The 21,516-nt window shown below is 43.2% G+C and overlaps 1 protein-coding gene across 2 annotated transcripts in view; it reads left to right on the top strand.

Moving 5' to 3' along the window:
* LOC109427861 (discoidin domain-containing receptor 2) overlaps window positions 1-21,516 on the top strand; it is a 961,146-nt gene that overhangs the window by 926,113 nt on the left and 13,517 nt on the right. For both annotated transcript variants that reach the window (XM_062851500.1, XM_062851499.1), the window contains exons 15-16: window positions 5,741-5,900; window positions 6,082-6,231. In XM_062851500.1, coding sequence (XP_062707484.1) covers window positions 5,741-5,900; window positions 6,082-6,231 — 310 coding nt within the window. The remainder of the gene's footprint in view (window positions 1-5,740; window positions 5,901-6,081; window positions 6,232-21,516) is intronic.

The raw sequence follows: 21,516 nt of genomic DNA, 5'->3' as shown, positions 1-21,516 counted from the left end.
GTTGGGGGCGGGTATGTGAAGGTTAATGGAGAAATCCTATGATGAATCTCTTAGTATAACCTCAGAGAAACTTCTTGAAGAATCCTTGAAGATTTTTTTTGGAAAAGGGAATTTTTGGTGGGATTTCTGAAGTAATCTTAGGAAGTAATTCTTAAGAAATCTTTGAAAGGACACTAAGATAAGTGATGAATGCTTGAGAAAATTCCAAGTTTAATTATTGGAGAAATATCTAAAAGAGTTATTTGAGGGAAGTATTGAGAAATACTTGAAGAATCTATGGAAAATCACCAAAGGAATATTAAGAGGACTCTCTGAAAGAAACGGAAGAATGTTTAAAGAAACTCTAGAAGGGCTTCTCTTCCTCTGAGGGAATCCCGATGTAATTTCTTGGAAGAACATCTGGTTCTAAATGAATCATTGATGATTTTTTGTAGCATTTTTTTCTGGTATTTTGAAAGAATTCTTTAGATGATCTTCTAGATGAATCCTCAGAATATAATTGATAGCTTCTTGAACTAATATTTCGAGAAATACTCGATGAAGCCTTTGCAAGAATCTTTTGAATTACTCTGTAGTATTTTGAAAACATTCCTGCATGTCTGAGGTGAACCAGCCAAGGGACTGAAAGCCTAATTAATAAGGCTAATGATATCATTCCTGAAGGAGTGCTTTTAGAGGAATACCGAATGATATCCTTGCATTTACAACTTAAAAGTTTCTTGAATACAAATTATTCTTCAAGAAAAATTTCTTAAAGAAAATAGTAAAGCAATCTTTGAAAGCGTTTATAAGTGATTATTTGGTGCAATTTCTAAATAAATTGTTAAAACATTTTCAGCATAATTCTTATAAAAAAATCTCGCGCTCCCGAAAAAAATCATAAAGGAAAACAGAAAATAAGATAAGTTAGATAGTTTTTAACCTTCCGTTGGCCATCACTGCCAGAATCACTGGAATACTGAGTACAAAAAGCGAGATTTTTTCAAAGTTTTGTACAAAATATAACAGTGAGATTATTCGACGATTAAATGTATAGATTTATCATTGTAAAATATGTATATATTATGTAATTTTCATGGGGGCCTACCAATTTGCTTCCGCACCGGGCCCCCAAATTCCTAGCTACGCCACTGCTAACGACTAATGATACACTACTCGCCACGGTAGTTGCCTCAAATGCATCGCAGTGTGCAATATGCACTCAGACTCTGGCTGCGACCATGATGCGACGACAACAACTCAGCAGCAGAAAAAAATCACACCCGTTCGAAGCATAAAAGAGTGCAATATAGTTGATTGGATATTTTATTAACGTAATCTAGCAGTATGGACGGAATGTGAATGGATTTTGTGTATCGCTCGCTGCCATCATCGCATCATCGGGGTGTGTGCTGTATGGGGTAAGAGCGAGGATGACCCATCGACGTCGACAACGTCAACCGACGCTACGGACGACGGACGGACGTTCGAATGCGTTGGGCACACAGACACAGAACGACGAAATTGCCCTCTTTAACGACCTCCGTGTGCGATAAATTATTAAAATAAATTACGCTGCACTTTATTCCATAATGACGTTATTGAAAGTAATCAAAACAAACGGAACACGGGGCTGCGCTTTTCGCTTGTTAGAGCGTTTTACATGGTTGAATTGTTTTCGTTGAAAAATGAAATCTAAGATCGATCTGTTTTTTCATTGATAGAACTTATTGGGTGTTTCTACTATTATTTTCTTAGTGATGATCTTTTTTCCTCCTAGTATTGACTACATTCCCTAACTGAGACAGTCTCTGTTTTTCAGCTTAGTGTTCTACCAGCACTCCCAAAGTTGTTAACTTAGTCTTAGAGCTTTGTTTGCCAACTGGACATTGTCGACTCCTGAATACATTTTCGATAGGCTAGAAAGACCCTGGCCCTGGGGCAGCAAGGATTGCAGTCCCGGGGCGTGACGAACCCCCACTTGCGAGTCAGCCGCGTAGTCGCCGGCTAAGAATAGGACTACTAACCCCAAATTCAAGGTGTCAAGTGACCCGTGCCAAGGAATGAGTGATCGAAGGGGTGAAAAAGAAGCTCGATTGTCAACGGAGCCTGTCCCTTACCGCGTTAATGCAGAGCTCTGGCGTGGTGGACCTCCTTTCCCGTGCTACTCGTGGGATTAAGCATGAAGAACAATTTAACTAATAATCAATCAGGAGGAAGTGGTAGTGGCGAGGCTAACCCCTTCGCAAGAAGTGGGTTGGCGAGGTCTCCGTTAAGGAGAAGCGAGGAGGTAGGAGCGGGAAACTGCACACGAAGCTCCAACGTAGGAGCTCCGATCCATTTTCCGGCTAGCCTGCCGGTGGAGGTATTGGATGGAGCGTGGTTCATGAGGGCCATCAACGAAAAGAGAGAAGGACTATCCAACATAAGTAAGGACCTGAAAACGACCCTGTTGCGACTCCGTAAATCGATGGACAAGGCCAAGCAGGATCACGTGAGACTCGTGAAGACTGCAGCAGCGGCGAAACCGGCGAAAATAAAAGTTCCGAGGATGACCCAGACGGAGACCTTCGCTTTTCGCAGGAAGTCCAAAAGGTGTGCGGATGCCCGCAAGGCTAGGAAAATACTAGCCCCGAAGGTCGGCAGTAATGCCGGCAAGTCGGACCTCAGCCAGGCGTCCCAGAAAGCTGGGAAGGGTGGGCCTGAAAAGGCTGGCCCGTTCCGGATGGAAGGAAACAGGGGGATCCAACCGTTGTTAGGCCCTCGGCAACCACAGAGTAGGGTAAATTAAGGGGAGGATCCCCTTGGAAAAAAGTCTAGCGGAAGACGAAGAAGTAAAAGCCACAGGTCGAGGAAGTCAGGGACGCCAAACCAAGAAGGCGTAACTGAAAAGGTACCAAGTGCGAGAAAGGCGATGCGCTCGTCATCAAGAAGGAGCAGCCGAAGTGCTCGGACTTCTTAAAGACGATGCGAAGCAACGCCAAGCTCGTGGATCTGGGAGCTGACGTGTACGTAAACGCAAGGGTGCTGCCTTCAAAAGTTTGGCGGAAGAGCTCCTCAGCGAAGGGATAGAGGTGAGGGCTCTTACGCAAGAGGCGACTTTGAAGGTGAAACACCTAGACGAGGTCACCAAAACGGAAGAGCTCGGCACGGCAACAGTGCGACGTGCAGGTGGCCGCCGCAGCCGTTCAGCTACGGAAGGTGCTGGCAGGGACCCATGTAACCTTGGTTCAGCTACCTGAGGCAGCCGTAAAAAAATCCGTTAAAGTAGGGAGAATCAAGGTAGACTGGTGCGTATGACATCTGATATTTCCAAGCCACCGGAGGTTTGTTTCAAGGTGTCTGGATCCAGGGCACAAGTCAACACGAGTCCATCCATTTGCCGGATTTGTTCCGAGAAATCCGTGAACAACAGGCATCCAACGGGTGGTCCAAGGTGCCCGGCCTTCAAGAAAGTCGCAGTGAACAAATCACAGTTCAGGTAACGCAGCTGATCCTGAACCACTGTGACGCAGCTCAGCAACTGCTTTGTCAGGCGGACGGATATCGCCATCATAGCAGACCCATACCGAGTACCCGCCGGCAACGGCAATTGGGTCGTGGATGGGTCCAGAAAAATGGCGGCAATATCGACGACGGGTAAATACCCCGTCCAGGAGTTGATGTCTACTACCGATGAGGGCTTTGTGGTCGCCAAAGTAAACGGAGTCTTCTTCTGTAGCTGCTTTGCATCTCGACGGTGGTCGATCAAGCAGCTCACGCAGATGCTGGACTGTATGGCGACCGTGCTAACAGGAAATAGCGGGTGACTTTAATGGCTGGGCCGTGGAATGAGGATCCTACTAGAGACACTGGCCATACAAGATGTCGACTTGGCTAATGTCGGTACCTTTAGTCGGAACGGTGCGGAGTCAATAATTGACGTTACTTTTTTGTAGTCCTGGCCTAACAAGTAGTTCGGACTGGAGAGTAGACGATAGCTATACTCACAGCGATCACCTGATAGTTCCCACAGTATCGACTACAACAATAGCAGGCAGTGGGTACCAAAAGAAATGGCTAGGCCAGGGCCAAGCCCTCGCAGGTGAAAAACATCATACTTCACAGAAGGGGTATTCAGAGACGCTCCGCCGTAAGTGAAACCTACCTGGTTTAGACTGCGACGAGCTGGTATCGGTGCTCTCGCGTGCGTGTGATGCGACCATGCACAGGCGAGTCCACCCAAGAAATGAGAGACTACCGGCTTACTGGTGGACAGACGCGATTGCGGACCTGCGCCGCGCCTGCCTACGGGCTAGGCAGCGGATACAGCGAGCACGATCTGAGGAAGAGCAAAAGGGTGTCTGTCAGAGTGCCAATGCGAATGATACCTACAGGATCGTGATGGCCAAGACGAGAGGTGTAATGGCTCTTACAGTGCAATATCCAGAAATGTTGGACGGGATCATCGAGGGGCTTTTTCCGCGTCATGATCCTAGTTCTTGGCCTCCTATCGTAGGACAACCGGGGACTGGGGCTGGCGATGAAGAGAGGACAAAATCCCTTAGCGTAGATAAGGCCCCAGGTCCGGACGGAGTTCCGAACCTGGCCTTAATAGTAGCTATTGCAGAGACTCCCGAGAAATTGCTGGACGACGGAGTTATCCCAGAAGTTTGGAAGAGACAGAGCCTGGTTCTTTTGCCAATGGCGGGGAAACTACCCGGAGACCCATCAGCATATAGACCAAAATGCTTGATCGACACGGCGGATAAGGTGTTCGAAAAGATCATCCTCAATAGAATGTTGAGGCACACCAAGGGTGTAGTGTAGATGGATTCTCGATTAGCTAGTACGGCTTCCGAAAGGGGAAGCCGACCGCAGACGCTATCTTGTCGGTTACAGAAATCGCCGGGAAAGCACTCCATCGTAAGAGAAGGGGAATTCGCTACTGTGCAGTAGTGACTCTGAATGTAAGGAACGCGTTCAATAGTGGCAGTTAGCAAGTTGGTCAACTCTGGACTTGAATGTAGAATATTTTCAGGGAAGGTTAATTACAAACGCAAGGTAAACTCACCGATTCATCCCAAATGAGTCGGTGTGCACGACCAGAAAACACGGTGAAGTGAGCTTCACCTGATGCAGTTTCTATTGGGCCATCGATGATTTAGAAGCTATTTGCATCGATTTGGACATGCAGATTCCCCGATTTGTCCAGCCTGTCCAGACAACGAAGCTTCGTGGCGTTCATTTATCCACGGTTTAGAGAAGTACGTAGAAGATGTTAGCGATTGATGTACCAGCATGAGAGAGATTATATCATTACTTCCGAAGGAAGAACTCATTTTGTGAGTATGTCGGGAGTGGCATTCGATCCCAGTTCCTCGGCGTGATAGTCACGGACTTAAACCATCACACCAGCTACGGTCCATCCCATCAACGTTATTCTTCTCTATGGCATGCCATGTATGGCGTGCTACAGCATAATCAAATGATTTTAAATTTTGCAAATATGAGGAATAACTGAAAGTTTTGAAAAAAATCGCATGACGCCCCAATTAATTAACTGGTGAATCCACTGCAAGCATTTTGAAATCAATAGCTCTGTTCAGCTATTCTGTTGATGAGCCAATTTTCCCCGACACAATACGCTGCTGTCAATAAAACTGCACTCACCGCCGCAATACACACATCAATCGGCTCCCGGGCTCCGTGGTGTGAAACCATTTCATAATTAAATTGTTTCGCCCTCCAATAACGTTCTCGTTTTTCCAACCCATTGCAGGAGCTGTTTAGTAGGACCACAGCTGGAGATAAAAATCTGTACACTAGGAACTGTGATAAACCGCATTGCATATCCTGCAGACTACTGCCACCTGGAGGGAGCAGGAAGACAATCACAACCGATGCCGATCCGGTGGATGGCATGGGAGAGCGTCCTGATGGTAAGTACACCACCCCCGTTTCTAATTCCCGGATGAGGTGCGTGAGTGTGCGAGTGTTTGAAAGCTGCAGATAATAGGTGCTAGGATTACGCTTATTGCCTCGCTCCGACAAATGAAACCGCACGACCCAATACTACGCAGCTGATGTCCCTAATTAATTAAATTTTCACCACGCACGCAGGGTAAATTTACATCAAAGTCTGACGTGTGGTCGTTTGCCGTGACGCTGTGGGAAATCCTGACGTTCGCCCGGGAGCAGCCCTTCGAGAACCTGAGCGACGAGAAGGTGATTGAGAACATCGGGCACATGTACCAGGACAACAAGAAACACGTAAGTTGCTTAATATGATTTTGATTACATTCTTGCTGGGTGGGTGGTATTGGGATGATTACGAGTATAAGGGGTTCCCGATGTAAAGTTCATAATTTTAACCCTTATGTGGCCGACAGGGTACCCGGGTACCCAGCATCCATTTAAAAAGCACGGTGTAGAAAAAAGCAAAAAATTTGTCGGACACATAACGGTTAAATAACCCTCGTCCAGTTCTTGGTTTTTGTTTTCCAGTTTTCAGAAATCGGTTTTTAAATTTTAATTTTCTGTGTTCGGTTTTCTGATCTGTTGTCACATTTCAGTTATCAGTTTTCAGTTAACTATTTTTGTTTTACCTTTACAGCTAGTTTCTAGTTTATTGGTTTTAATTTTCAGTTGTCAATTTTTGTAGATTTCATTTATATTTTTTTTTTCAATCCCGTTCAATTTATGTTTTTAGTTCTAGGATTTAAGATTTTATGTGACAATTCTCAGTGTCTTGTTATTAGTTTCTAGTTTACTAGTAAATTTCAAGGTTTCAATTGTTTCCTATTCACTATTAAATGGAATCTCTGAGGACAACCCGGTAGCCAATAATGGCGACTGATAGCTTCCGTTTCCAATCGAATCAATAACTTGTCATACGAAATGATGGCTCTATTGAATTCAGTCGTCGCTGTCACAAAGAGAGGAAATAGGTGGAAACTGGAAGCAGCCACAGGAGAGGGAGGAAATATGGAAAGCTGAGAAACTGACACCCGGCACATATAAAACCAATTAATTATTCAATCGAATCGAAACGAGCAATCGCATACCAGAGTATCGACGGGCAAACCATTTCAACATTTCTGGTCGAGGTTGAAGCCAAAAGCCACAAATGTCGTTATAATTTGCATTTATGATATTGCGAACAATTCTACGACCTTCTTCCTGGTCAGCCCACCACTCTCGTCCAGCTTAGAACGCTCACCGACCGTTTGGGGAAAACCATTTTCATGCCTCGGACTCGGTCCAGGTTTGAGCTTGGTCAGAGTCTCTGGGATTTGAGTTCAGCTCTGAAAATCCTCTCAATCACTATCAAGTATGCATTAGTGATGGCGGCCGACGGCGATGGTGGTAATCATTTATTAACATCATCCCTGACCTATTCCTAGGTGGGGTTGATTTGCTTTCAGTGTTGGATAAACAGGATGACACTTTGGATGGGGATAATTTCTACCGGGAGGGTAGCTGGCAATGTCAAAATTTGCTAGAGTTTTTTGAAATGTGTTACTCATCCCAAGTAACACACTTGTCCCAGAAGAGTCACGGCGGCGCAGGTTTTTGTTGCGCAGAAGTCACTGTGACTTACTTCTAGCAAGTAAGTGTGACAAGTGTGTTACTTGGGATGTTACATTCTCACTGAAGCGAAAATAGATTTATATCTGGTTCAAAAGAACAAGTTATGCATCTCTCATTAACTTTGTACAGACACTTATACATAATTTACCGCAATTAATCGATGGCAGACATGAAACTAATCATCATGCAAGCATCGCCGGCCTTTTCAAGTGTTCAAATTTCTGCGCTTTTCATCTACCAGTTTTCAAGTGGTGACGAACAATTTCGTCTCGCTAAAAGTGTGAAGTTTCTTCCGGTTTTTCGCACCTCCTCGCTCTACCGATCCTGCTTGAACACACTTTCCTCCTACTCGTAAGGGAGGGCTGCAGGTTTAACGAGGAATCAAATTTAGGCCCAAACACTCGTCTCTGCTGATGGGATACTTTTGTCGGAAAAAAATAGAATGAAGCAAAAAGAACTAGACAGTCGAAGTGGACATTTTTGGAGCACATCGTTTGTGAATGAGATGGGATTGAATTGGAAAGGGTACTTCCTCTGCTGCCGCTCGGAAGTCACTCATCCTGGAACCGAGTGAATGTGCGAAGTCTATGTCGTTTAAAGTTTGGGAATCTCGTGGAGCCGCCTTCGCACCCTTTGGATCCTTCCGCACAACGTGTAAGGTTTGCCTATGAAGGAGGCAAAGTTGAGTGCAAAGCCCGTTCAAGCCCGTTCGCTCGAGGATACTTCATTTTCATTCAGGCGGAAATTCGATGCTCGTTAGGCGAAGAAAATGGTAGCTACCTAACTACCTACGAGACGACCGGACGACGATGACATTCATGATGATGGTGACTGTCGTCGGTTGGTGACTAGAAACGACTGTTGAAGTGGATAGTCTATATGTGGGGTAGACGAATATTTGTGAAAAAAAACTCATTAATAGTCCTGTTTATCCTAGCATTGTCACTTTCAATATTACTAAATTGACTCAATTTTTAATTCTGATTCTTATAACAATTTCATTAGAATTGTTGATTAGTACTATTATTGCCATTGGTTCATCTTCTCTTCAACACTTTCTTTTTCTCCTGGGCGTAACGATCCAACAGGGTTCAAGATACTGAAAACTTCTAATTACTGTACTGTAATATAACAATTTAATCTAATTGAGTTTAAACTTCATTTTACTTAAAAAGATAAAAAAACGTCAAAACGTTACATTACATAAAAGGCACATAATGTTGTTAGTTGGCAAATTGAGAGATGAATTTGTAAAAAAAAATGCGTGGGATCCGAACCCACGACTCCGCATTCGCTACACCGGTGCTTTAACCAACTAAGCCACAGAACAGATTACAATTCTGCGGAATAGAAAACTAAACTGACTCCGGAAAACACGTCAAAAACACTTTCTATCTCACAGCTTCATCTCTGTTTCGGCTTATCCACAACACTGTTGCTTTTGTGCCCACTAACTAATTACAAGTGAGAGCAATGAAGCCGAGACTTATTCTCAGACTTCACATACATAGCCACCGGGCAGTCTGTGTTACTGGGGTTTAGTTTAGTATACGTCAACTGTTTAACGCATCGTGTAGTATGCCTTTTACCTGTTTTGACCAAATTTGGAGCATTTTCCCATAGTTTTCATAGAGTGAGGCTAGAACAAATCGTTTTATCGCTTTATTATTTTTTTTGTTTCAACTTTCTCGTCAAAGTAGTCTAAGAAGCATTTTTATAGCTTCCAAAAACGCACAATTTCATGCGCAGAGAATATTGCTACGTCATTCCATTCAAAAGATATTGATGATTTTCTAGGCACTTTTCAAGTATTTTTTACTTGAGCTACAAAAATAACACTCCTCTAATGTTTGATATGTTTTATGACAACAGTCATCCTTCTTTTGAATGCGGGCAAAATGAATGTTTTATGTTTACCCCAACTTCCCAAGTAACCAAAAGTTCTGCTTCCAATGACAAAATGCACTTTCAAGTTCCACGAAGCTCAGATAAAGTTCCAAATGGAACTTTCTGGTTGCTTAAGAGGCTAACGATGAGCCTTGCCGAAGTTCCACGGTTACAAGTTCCGGCAAGGCTCATTATTTAAGCAGCCAGAAAGTTCCATTCGGAACTTTATCTGAACTTCGCGGAACTTTAAAGTTGCTTAAGATGCTACTCGGAACTTTGTCGGAACTTTCAAGTTCATAGAACTGAACAGTAGCATTGTATTTCAATGAAATTTATTTCTTTTACAGAAAATAACTGTTTAAGCATACACGAATAAAAGACAAATATGAATTTATCAAATTAATGAATATTTGGCTTGAGCAAAAAAATTGCCGCCCATTGGATTCGAACCGATAGTCGCTGCGTGAGAACCCAACGCTCTACCACAGTATTACAGTTGCGATTGAGTGAACAGCAGGTAAAGTCTGACTATAATCAATTTTCTGTCGGCAGCTAGTTTTGCACATTTGTACAGTAGTGAAATTAGCTTGACTTTGTCAAGTGTCTTCAGCAGCGCAACGGCAAGTCGGCAGGCTATCACGCAGGAGGATCCAGTTCAAATCTACATAGCAGCGACATGTGTGAAAATATAATTATCAGAAGCAATTTCCAGACATGAATCACAAACCCACCAACAGAGTTGTGATTCTGAAAAATACATTTTTGTTTCAAATTTTACAAATTTTTACAAATTTATTTCATGTAGTCAATCATAAGTAGACCATTTCAGTACAATTTGAACTTAAAACTAGAACTGTTTGCTTATTTTATTTTTAACTACGATTTGATGTAAATATTTTTTTTAGTTGTGATTTCGTCATTGTAAAATCTATAGTTTCGCAAAATTTATTGTAGGTTGTCATTATTTGGTTGATGGGACCAAATTTAGCATAATTAGTGCGGTGATGGTTTGTATAAAAAATACTACGATTTCGTAGTTGTCGAGAGGGAGCATAAAAGTTTAATTTTGAAAGAAGCTCTATCGAATCAATACGCTGCGAAACGATGTCGTTTACAAATGATAACATTGCAAATTCGCGTCGTTCTTTTAGTGTTTGAATGTTAATGAGCATACATCGTGCTTCATAAGACGGAAGAGGTAACCTTGTCCAACCTAATTTACGAAGCGCAAATAGTAGAAATTGTTTCTGAATTGATTCTATACGACTTTCATGTGTAACCGAAAATGGTGACCAAACTATGCTACAGTATTCTAGAATTGAACGTACATAGGCTACATATAATGTTTTTATTGTATATGGATCGTGAAAATGATAACTAAATCGTTTTATGAAGCCTAACATATTATTTGCTTTGTTGATAACTGTATTATAATGATCAGTAAAAGTTAGTTTGGAGTCTAAAATCACTCCCAAATCTCTGATTCTGACGCATTTTTCTACCTGTTGATCACCTAATAATATTGTTACATCTGGTGTGCTACGTTTCCTACTTATGGCTATGGAATTACATTTTTTCACATTCAGTTGTAAAAGGCTTTTTTTACACCACACATAAAACATATCGATTTCCTGTTGAAAAGTGTGCAAGTCTTCATCGTTTACTATTTCTAGGAAGAGTTTCATGTCATCGGCATATATGAGAGCTTTAACTTTTTTAAGAATGAAGGAAATGTCGTTGACGTACAGAATAAATAATAATGGGCCCAAATGAGATCCTTGAGGAACTCCAGATGTAACTTGAATAGGTTTGGATTTTACTCCCTTGTATCTAACTATTTGTTGACGATTGGAAAGGTATGACCCGACCCATTTAAGAAGACCTGAACCAAATCCTATTTTTTCTAGTTTAAAAAGCAACATTGGTACGTCAATTCGATCAAAAGCTTTACTGAAGTCTGTATAGAGAACTTCCACATGATTGCCATTGTCCATGGCCGTCAACGAATAATGTATGAATTCGAGCAAGTTTGTACATGTTGAACGTCCTTTGAAAAATCCGTGTTGCGTGTGAGTTATTCTGTTTTTGACCATGTCGAATAAAGTTTTATTGATTATTGCCTCAAAGATCTTGGGAATGCAAGAGATTATAGCTATTCCACGGTAATTACGTACGTCGGATTTTTTGCCGCTTTTATAAATTGGCACTAAAAAAGAGCTTTTCCACGTTTCAGGGAAATTACCTGATTCCAGTGACATATTATACAGCCAGTATAACGGGGATGTAAGTTCTACTGATACATTTTTCAAGAATACTGGTGGAATCCCATCCGGACCAGCACCTTTGGAGGCATCTAGACTTTTCAATGCATCCGTAATGTCATGTACTTCGATTTGATTAACGTTGATGTCTTTAGATAGCTCAGGAAGAAATGAAAAATATTCACGATCACGATTTTCCTCCGAATGTGTGGTGTAGATTTCTTCAAAGAATGTTGCAAAGAGATTGCAATTTGCTTCAGAGTCTACTCCAACTTTTTCGTCAAGGTGCATTTCAGGTGGAAAATTGTCAGATTTTAATTTAGTTTTAACGTAATTAAAAAAATTCTTCGGGCATGATTTTATTTCCCGCTCAGTTTTTTCGTTATACTCTTCAGATGCAATATCAATGGCATGATTTAATTGGTCGCAAATATTTAAATAATTGGATAAGCTTTGATCATTCCTATATTTCTTGTATTCTTTATGTGCTTTCTGTTTTCTGTTCTTCAGGTTTTTAATTTCTCGATTGAACCAAATGGGGTACCTTGAGGTATTATGACGTCTTCTTTTCTTCAAAGGTATAGTGTCGTGAATTATACCGTATAATATTCTGTAAAATGTTTTAACGGCATCTTCGACATTTTCTTCATTTCTTAATATATTTTGCCAATTCACCAGAGAAATTTGTTGTCGTATATTATCATAACTTGCCGAACGATAATCATGAACTTCTTCAAAATCACATTCTTCAGGTCTATTGTTTACATTCACTATTAGAGAGAATTCAATTGCTGTATGAAATAGTTCATTTTTCCATAAGGGATGCAATGATTCTACCACACAGAAATCTTCATCAATATTCGTCATTAAAAGATCCAAATAGCGATTCTGTTGATTCTTAACATTATTAATATGATTGAGACCAAGACTTGCAGAACTATCGCATATAAATTGCACCGCTTCATTCTCTCCATAAATTGGTAGCAAGATGCTCTCATTGTCAACGTCTGGGATGAAATCGATATCACGTTGATTGAAGTCTCCATAAATATGCACTTTTATTTCGGGGGGAAAATTGCTGATGATATTTTCAGCATTATGATAAAATTTTTCATAAATAACTTTACGAGCATTACCGGGTGGAAAGTACACAGAGACAAAAACATGTGTTTCACCTGCTATGTGCACTTTCACCCATATATGCTCAAACTCTTTAAATTTAGTCGTTTTGATGATATCTGCGTTTAAATTTGTCGAAACAGCAACTAATACTCCACCCCCGGACTTCTTCTCAGACGTTAGACAATCGCGATCATCTCTGAAAACGTTGTAATTATTTCCGAAAACTTCTTCACTTTTAACAGTCTTATCCCAACTAGTCTCTGTTCCTAGAATAATTTGATATGGACAAGACAAAACTTTATTATGGATTTCGTGCATCTTAGACGCACTCTTCATACGATTAAAATTTTGACAGTATACCAAAATTTCTGATTTCAAGTATGGATAATGAACAAAAGTTTCAGTAATATTATTGGAATTTTTTAAGCTCTGTACCTCTTCTTCTTCTGTTACAACACTTGTTAATTCAAAAGTAGAGTCATGATTTGAGATTATACTTATATTACCATCCGGTTCGTCCTCGTCTGGTTCTGGTGAACGCGTCAGGCTGAGCGAAAACACGATCGCTCACATGAACATGATGAGCAATGCTGGGAAAATGTGGGACCGCATGACCAATTAGACGTGGATGTGTAGCTCGTTTGTGGGATTTCGTTGTCCACCGGGTATGGGTTTAGCACTTCACCTCTTCGAAATTGGATCCCACGTAGATTTCCCACTGGAGGGTTGGAGAAGGTTACCTTAGCGGCTGCTAGAAGATCCTTATCCGGAGGGAGCATTTTTCCAACTTTTTGATGACGGTTATTTTTATTGTTGTTGAAAACAGTAGGACGGTAGTTGTTACAATCATTTTGGTTGCGGATATTTGGATTGCTGCTATTATTCCATCGATGATTAGTTTTATTATTTTTATTTTTCTGCACTGCATTGCGCTTGCGTCGTTTCTTAGCTTTGTCGGCTTGCTTCTGCTGTTCCACGCGACGAAGTTGGCGTGCATCGTATTCTGCCCAACTGGCCTTCCATACATTTCGCGCACCAAGCATTCTCCAGCCGCCAGAGTTGGATACATTAGCTACATTTGCTGCTTTGGCGGACATTTCGGCTCCTAGACTTGAAGGTGCTGCTGTTGATGGCAACGATGTGGTTCTAATTTCGAGCGAATTAACCGCGCAGGAAAGTTGCTTCAATTCATCAATAATATCGACTGAGATCAAATTTGATTGGCTGTTGTTATGCTCTGTACAATGGCCTGCCATATCGATAATAAGGCCGCTGACTTTTTCGAATTCAGAGCAAATATGTTTTAGCTCTCTTGTCAGATCGGAAGTCAGCGCATCAACATAATCCATTATGTTGTTTTTGGTTGCCTGCATCGATATGTCGAACAACGACGTTAAATGATTTTTTATTGCAACGTCGTCATGTTTTCCGTTTTGGATCCGGGCTGTCAGTTCGTTCACCTTAGCAGAGTTATTGGCAATTTCGACAGCGGCGTTGCTTATTTTTGCTGTCGTAGCTTCGAAATCGGATTTTAGGTCGTTTAAAAGTGTTTCCATACTCTCGAAGCCTTCATTAATATTGAATTTATTGAGATTGGCGGCAATTTTGTGGTTGGACTCTATCATCAACTTGTTGAGTCTGATGCTTTCCTGCTGTTGGTCGAAGAATTTTTCGAAGTTCACCTCAAGCAAGAAACGCTTTTGGCAATCATTACAGATCGGTAGCATATATTCAAGAATGCTTTGCTCATGATTTCTCTGAGCACCGACGCATGCCGCATGGAACTTTTTTCCGCACGATCCATGGCAATACCACACATGCCTATCGTCACTGACGGTACAAATATTACTCGCGCACGGCATCGTTCACTTACGCAGCAGTTACAAATGACAAAAAAAAAATGTTTACAAACGCGCGCGATTTATTCAAAGCGGAGCAAATATGAAACACGTCCGACCTGTACAACGGCTACTTACTGATTTCTGCATGAGTTTTGTCAAAGTTCTGTCAGAAGTTGCTTAGAAAGCTATCCAGCGTGCTTATGTGAACTTTCAAGTTCCAAAATTACTTAAAAATGAAGCTGCTCAGAAGGCTAATGAGCAACCTCGAACAAGCTGCTTAGCTTATGAAGTACCTTTTTATCTGAACTTTTGGTTACTTGGGTAGCCTTCTTCCTACAGAGCTTGCTCCGGTTGGGCCCTTTGCGCGCCCACGACTTATGCCCTTGCTCAAAGCACTTGAAGCACGCCACTGGCATCTCGTAATGCTGAGCGGGCACACTGACCAAGCTACCTTGGGCTTGGTGACTGTAATCACCTTGTTCGCCTCCCCTTACGGGGAGCTTGAACGTGGCAATCGGAGTTCCAGCAGGGCCTTTTCACTGGCCGATCGATGCACTTGGTACACGTATGTCGCACTACTTTTTAATTGCGGCTGCGAGCTCTTCTGCGTCGGCAATCTCGTGCAGGTTTTTACACTGGAGAGTTGCCTCCGCCGTTATGAGGGTGGTTCGGCCGTGGTCATGAGGGGGTTCGGCCCCTCGGCCCCATTTTGTATGAACGAAAAAAAAATTTTGTATGGACTAATGAACACGCGGGGGGGGGGGGGGTGGTGGCGGGGGGTTGAGAGGTCCCAAAAAAATGACCACGTGGTTTATGGACAGCCCCTTACCTGCACTGTTTCGCCAAGTACTTCTTGGGCAAGTGCTTTGCAGGAAGTGCCTTTCTTGGCTGCTTCCTTCTTCAGCACAAGCATTATCTCTACCGTCCTGGCACGCTGGATGCTTTTTAAATCCGCGCCCAATAGTGAGAGACGATTTTCGCCTCGCATGGCCCTCATCGTGTCTGCCAGTGCGTCACTTCTCTCTCGTTTGCGGGCTGGTTTCACATTTCCTCTCTCCTCTTCTTGGCGTAACATCCTCACTGGGACAAAGCCTGCTTCTCAGCTTAGTGTTCTATGAGCACTACCACAGTTATTAACTGAGAGCTTCCTCTGCCAATGACCATTTTGCATGTGTATATCGTGTGGCAGGCACGAAGATACTCTATGCCCAAGGAAGTCAAGGAAATTTCCTTTACGAAAAGATCCTGGACCGACCGGGAATCGAACCCGTCACCCTCAGCATGGTCATGCTGAATACCCGTGCGTTTACCGCCTCGGCTATATGGGCCCTATGGTTTCACATTTCTCACCCCTTATTTTTTCCTACCGTAATTCAAGGGTGCTCCTTCCCTTGGTCCGGTTGTCTTCCGTTCTTCCTAGGGTTGACCTAGGGACTTGGGACTTGGTTTTCCTACCTCTTGCGCGTTTCGCAACCGGCTTGGCACCCTGGTTACTTGCGCTGATCCCTCCCTTCTCCCTCTTCGGCTTTACGCCCCTCTCTGCCGAGCGCTTCTTGGGTCGCGACTCTTCAGCAGGCTTCGACCATGCAGCTCGAACCGTGGGCCGATTTGACCTCTCTGCTACGGCCCCGGCGAGCTGCATGGTTTCGTGCTGCATCGTCGCATTACCCGCAATGAGGAAGCTGCTCGTACGCCTGGTCCGTCCCTCCTTGCTCGCGTACGCCGCACTCCCCGTCCTTGACCAGGAGATTATACTCCTCCTAGACCAGAGCCAGCAATTTGTGGAGCTTTAGCAGGCCCTGTTTCAGGTTCTTGCTGATGTTGTTCCGCCCGCTCGTGTAGCCGATCAGCTCGTCCAGCTGTTCGGCAACTACCAACATCTTTGGTAACCCGCTCCTGTTGCGGTACAGCGCCCGCGTGAGGTCCGCACTGGTCATCTGTGCTTCGCAAACGGGTTCAATGCCACTCCTTCCGCTACTCCCCGAGCAGGAATGAATAACTGCCGTATAACTGGAGCATACCAAAGTCAGGTATCATACCAAGACAAGGTATTGGTCGGTTATCCAGGTATTGAAAATAACTTATTCTGGTATTTTGTAGGTATTGATGAAATACCTCAACGAGCTATTGGTTTGGAGTTAAGGACTGCTTGAGGTATTATGGAAAATCGCCAATTGTATGGAAAAACCACCGATTATTATTTAGGTATTGCCATACCTGATGTCATTATTCACGCGTTATGCACAGAATACACACCAGTTATTATTTTAGGTATTTTACCTCTTATGCAGGGCTACTTAATATCTCATTCAGGTTGTAGGTATTCGGTTTTCCATACCTGAGTTAGTTATTCTTCAGCTTTTTTCTCCTGCTCGGGTCCATTCTCGATCACGTTGTTAATGTTGATGGATTTCGAAGTCATGTCTGTTGGGCCCCCCTAAGAGCCAGTATCCCTCATTGCAAATAAAGTAGTTGCCAAGGGTTAGCCCAGGCCCTCAATGGGGATTAGGCTCAGAGTCGGATCAGCGCTACAGGAGTGTTCATCTGAACCTACTTCCACCTAATTAGTTGCCTAAGCTGGGCACAGATCAGGAACGTACTTTAAGACCGTTTTATGGGCCGGAAGACAGCGTCGACATTAGTCTATCCACCGTTTCAAGGCAGTGTCACCCGACCTTACTAAGAGGATAGAATGCTGTCACCATCAGCTCACTTGTGCATAGTTGCATACCTAAGCGTGTGCCATCTCAGCTACCAATTGCTAAACATGACCAGTATACCATAACCAGGAGCTTACTGGCATCGTTCCTGAGCCCACTGCTGGTCCCCCGCCACGCATATGCTTACTCCGCTCGAGCCCGTGCAAAAGGGGGCGGGGGGGGCTACACTTCACGGGGGACGCTTCATACACTAGGCGTCCCTCTGCCTTTTCTCAAAATTGCGAAAAAAAAAACCCTCCCTTGGTGCCACTTCTGTGCACGGGCCTGACTCCGCTTCAGCAGTTCGTATCTTCCGGTGCTCAATCACCTCTCAGTGCCAAAGGTGGATATGATTCGCTTAGGAAAGAAACCTAGGCTCCCACCTACTCGCAATGACCGTCTGGACGGCATCTACTATCGACTTCACTTTCCTGAAACTGAACTGTCTATTTAAAAATCCGCTTAAGCTTCCGCTACATTTCACAAGCCAGTTCATTATGATGTTTCCCGGGAGTTTTCCAAGAGTATCCAGCAGGTATGTCGGTTGATAGGACGGATGCTGGGTCTCCTGACGGATTGCCTGGTTCTGACAACAGCTTCTGAATCTTCCAAATGTCTGCGACGTAGCTATCTTGTATACATATCTGCTGCACTTTCCCGAAGATGTTCGGAAACGCCAGGATTGCAGCCTACAATACCATCTGAATCAGGGGCTTTCTTTTCTTTTAGTGCTTTTGCCACTGTAAGGGCATCCTCTCAGCTACAGCAAAGATCACTAGTCTCATTACATGTTTGTTGGTAGCGGAGTGAAGGATCTCTTTACCTAAGAGTAGGTAACCTCTGATTCACGCCAGTCATTGTTGGCTTGTTGAAACTTTCGTTAAACGAGTTTTTCGTGTCATCATCACACATATTCGTTCACAAACCGGTACCAACCTTATAACACACTTTTTTGCTTCCAGGTCGCTATGAAATTGACTGGAGCATGTTTTACCTTATTGCAACTACTATGGGATATTTCAGAAGTGTCTTAAAAACTCACTTGAGATTCCAAAAGTGTAACGAATCCTGCTTGGTTGGGTAAAGTTACTGTTTCAAGCATAAACATCTTCTATTGTAGATTGTAGGCTAATGTTCTGGCTTTATTCTGGTCGGCCCATTACTATAGATGGTTGGCTGGTTAGGGCATGACACACAGAGGTTTGACCATGAACAAGAAACAATGTAGAAAGAATTAATTTAAAGAAAAGAAAAAAGGCACTATACCGTCTTTAACCAGAGGTTGTACAGACTGAACAAGCACTAAACAGAACTAGGCAAACCGGTCAAAATGGCCATCGAACATCGCTTTGCAGAACGTTTGTACAACAGAGTATTTCATGACGTGGGTGGGGTCGGGATGGTGTCGTGAAAGGGGCTGTCCATAAACCACGTGGTCATTTTTTTGGGACTTCTCAACCCCCCCCCCCCCCCCGCGTGGTCATTTGTCCATACAAATTTTTTTTTCCGTCCATACAAAATGCTCATAGGCCGAACCCACCCCCCCCCCTCATGACCACGTGGTTTATGGACAGCCCCAAAGGTTGGACTGACCCAAATGTATACTGCCAACAGTTCCAGAAAAGTTTATGGTTATCGAATCGTTTATGTGAAGAGTACATTATAACACATTTTTTGAGATCTGGAGCAACCAATTACCCTGAGCTAGTTTGACATCTCCTCGAAACCAGTACTAGCAAGAAAAATTAACATATTTTACAAGCAACTATCCGCCACCGTCTTTCGCAACTCTCTCAACTCGACAACGAGAGGTGATAGTGCGAAATTTCTGGAGAAGCAATTATTTTCCAAATTAAACTCTGCTTAATTTATGTAAATTGCCAATTAATAATTCATGACCCACCCCCTTCGGCTCATTGGCTTCCGTGTAAGTTAGAATATCCTTGATCCATCGCGCGGGACCTGCCCTAAGCCCAGCTAGACAGACAGCCAGCCAGCCAGCATCCGGAACAGGGTGATAATTGGTAGTTTAACGAAGAGCAAGCAAGCTACTTTCCTATTCATGATGGCACTCCTCTCCAGGGCTCAGCGAGGCGTCGCCGTCGCGCCACTTCAACTGAAGATTTTGGTTTTCCGTTGATGCAGGCAGGAGTCGGGACCGGTTACCGCCGACGCAGGTGGACCGAAATCGAGGTGAAACTTTCAATTTACCTTTTAAAACTAGAATGACGACAGACTAATTAGCTCGTTACAAACGCTAGCGTGCAAACACACGCGCGAGCGCGATTGCGAGCTGCCTTTGCTTTCGGGCAAGTTTATGCGACAACGAGTGTTCCACACTTTGTTGTAATCATCGCCCGAAGGCGACGGAATTGAGACGCTCTGATATGGCTGCGGGGAATCAGTTAATCCTGACGCATTCGTTCAGCGCGATGGAACATCGGAGCCAATCTTACAAACACCATCGAGTGGAGAGTAATAGTTTTCCAATTCCGAGCCGAACCAGAGCCAAATTAACATTATTCATAACGTAATTTAATATTTATTACTCAGCACGATAAGCTTGGCGAAGCACATCGTTACACACCATGACATGTACGTCACCCAGAAGATTGGAAAGATTCACATCCACCTTCTTCTGGTTCCCAGTAGCTTCGTGATCAAACAAAATGTATGAATATTATAATATGAAGTGCCATACCCATGGAAGTCATCAATCGCGATATTGCTTGAGTAATTCTCACTGACGCCTTGACATCTTTTGCATGAAGTCAACAAGTGCATCAATATTATGCTCCACTTTAGCCGTATTGTCCTTAGTTTGATACATTTCGTCCAGTTTTTGCCTTTCTCGTACACTAAGTGTCCTGGAAAGGCTATACACTCCCGTTCAAAAGTTTGGGGTCACCCCCTCAAAAACATGTCATTTTTTTAGGCCCATATCTCCGCCAATTTGCGTCAGATTTCAAAACCCTAGGTTTCATTCAAAAGATAATAAGTCAAAGAAACTTTCAACATGATTTAAAAGAAACTTGTTCAAAAAATTGTGTATGTAAACTTAACCCAAATTTGCCAAATTTTCTAAAAAATGAATATAAACTTACGGCAGTGTCGCTGGAAGTTGGGTCGACCAAATTTTAAGATGAGAGCGGTAATATGACCCATTTTTTATTAGCTTTCAACTGCTTTTTACAGAACTTAGCTAAAAAATCTAGAAAAAAAAAGTTATTAAGTAAATTAATCCTTGATGTCATCGGCCAAAAGTTTGGGGTCAGTTGACAGCCTTCGCTCACAGCCTTCGGTCGTGTTTGCCTATCGCTCCCGTACATTGCTTTTCTTCCTTTGTCAAAATGAGCTGTATTCGAAAAAATACGCTTGTGGTTGATTTTGGCGTTCTTCCTACGCGACCCGAATTATGTAAAATCGAGTGTTTCATGGAAAAGGAGCTTAAACTAAATCTCGCGGACGTAAAGTGTATTCAACTACACAACACCCGCAACTGTGTTTTTATTGAGATGATAGACAACGAGACAGCGCTGAGGTATGAAAAAGCGCACAATATTCAACGGTCTATTGTGTGCAACGGCAAGCCGTTCAAGATCCCCGTGTATGTGGATAGCGAGGCTGTTACAGTTCGTGTGTGTGACCTTCCTCCATCCATACCCCACGTAGTTGTCGCGGAGTATATGAGAAGGCTCGGTGATGTGATATCGATACAAGGTGAACGATGGAAGAACTATTTTCCCGGTGTTTTCAACGGTGTCCGAGTGCTGCAGATAAGACTCAAACAGCCCATTCCTTCGTTCATTACTATCAGCAATGAAATTGCCACCGTATTTCATCCAAACCAAGTTAAGACGTGTAGATGGTGCTGCAAACCTGTCCATCCGCAGCAGAAATGTTTGGAGGTAACTTCCTCTAACATACGTCCCGCCGCCGCCGCGGTTATAAATCAATCATCATCCACCGAGCAGAAATTCGACGAGGCTGATTTCCCACCAATCAGTCCATCGGTCGAAGCAAGAGACAAACGTACGTTTGCTGAATGCGAGCCTCAACCGAACAACGTAGCTACGAACCTAGTACAGCAGCAGAGAACAAATACCGATGGTGACGACGACGACGACGACGTTGGGAACGATCACGACGATAGCT

Source organism: Aedes albopictus, chromosome 2, assembly GCF_035046485.1.
Source record: "Aedes albopictus strain Foshan chromosome 2, AalbF5, whole genome shotgun sequence".
In the NCBI taxonomy this organism is placed as follows: Eukaryota; Metazoa; Arthropoda; class Insecta; order Diptera; family Culicidae; genus Aedes; species Aedes albopictus.
Note: the sequence above shows the minus strand (reverse complement) of the source record. Positions and strands in the feature narration are given on the sequence as shown.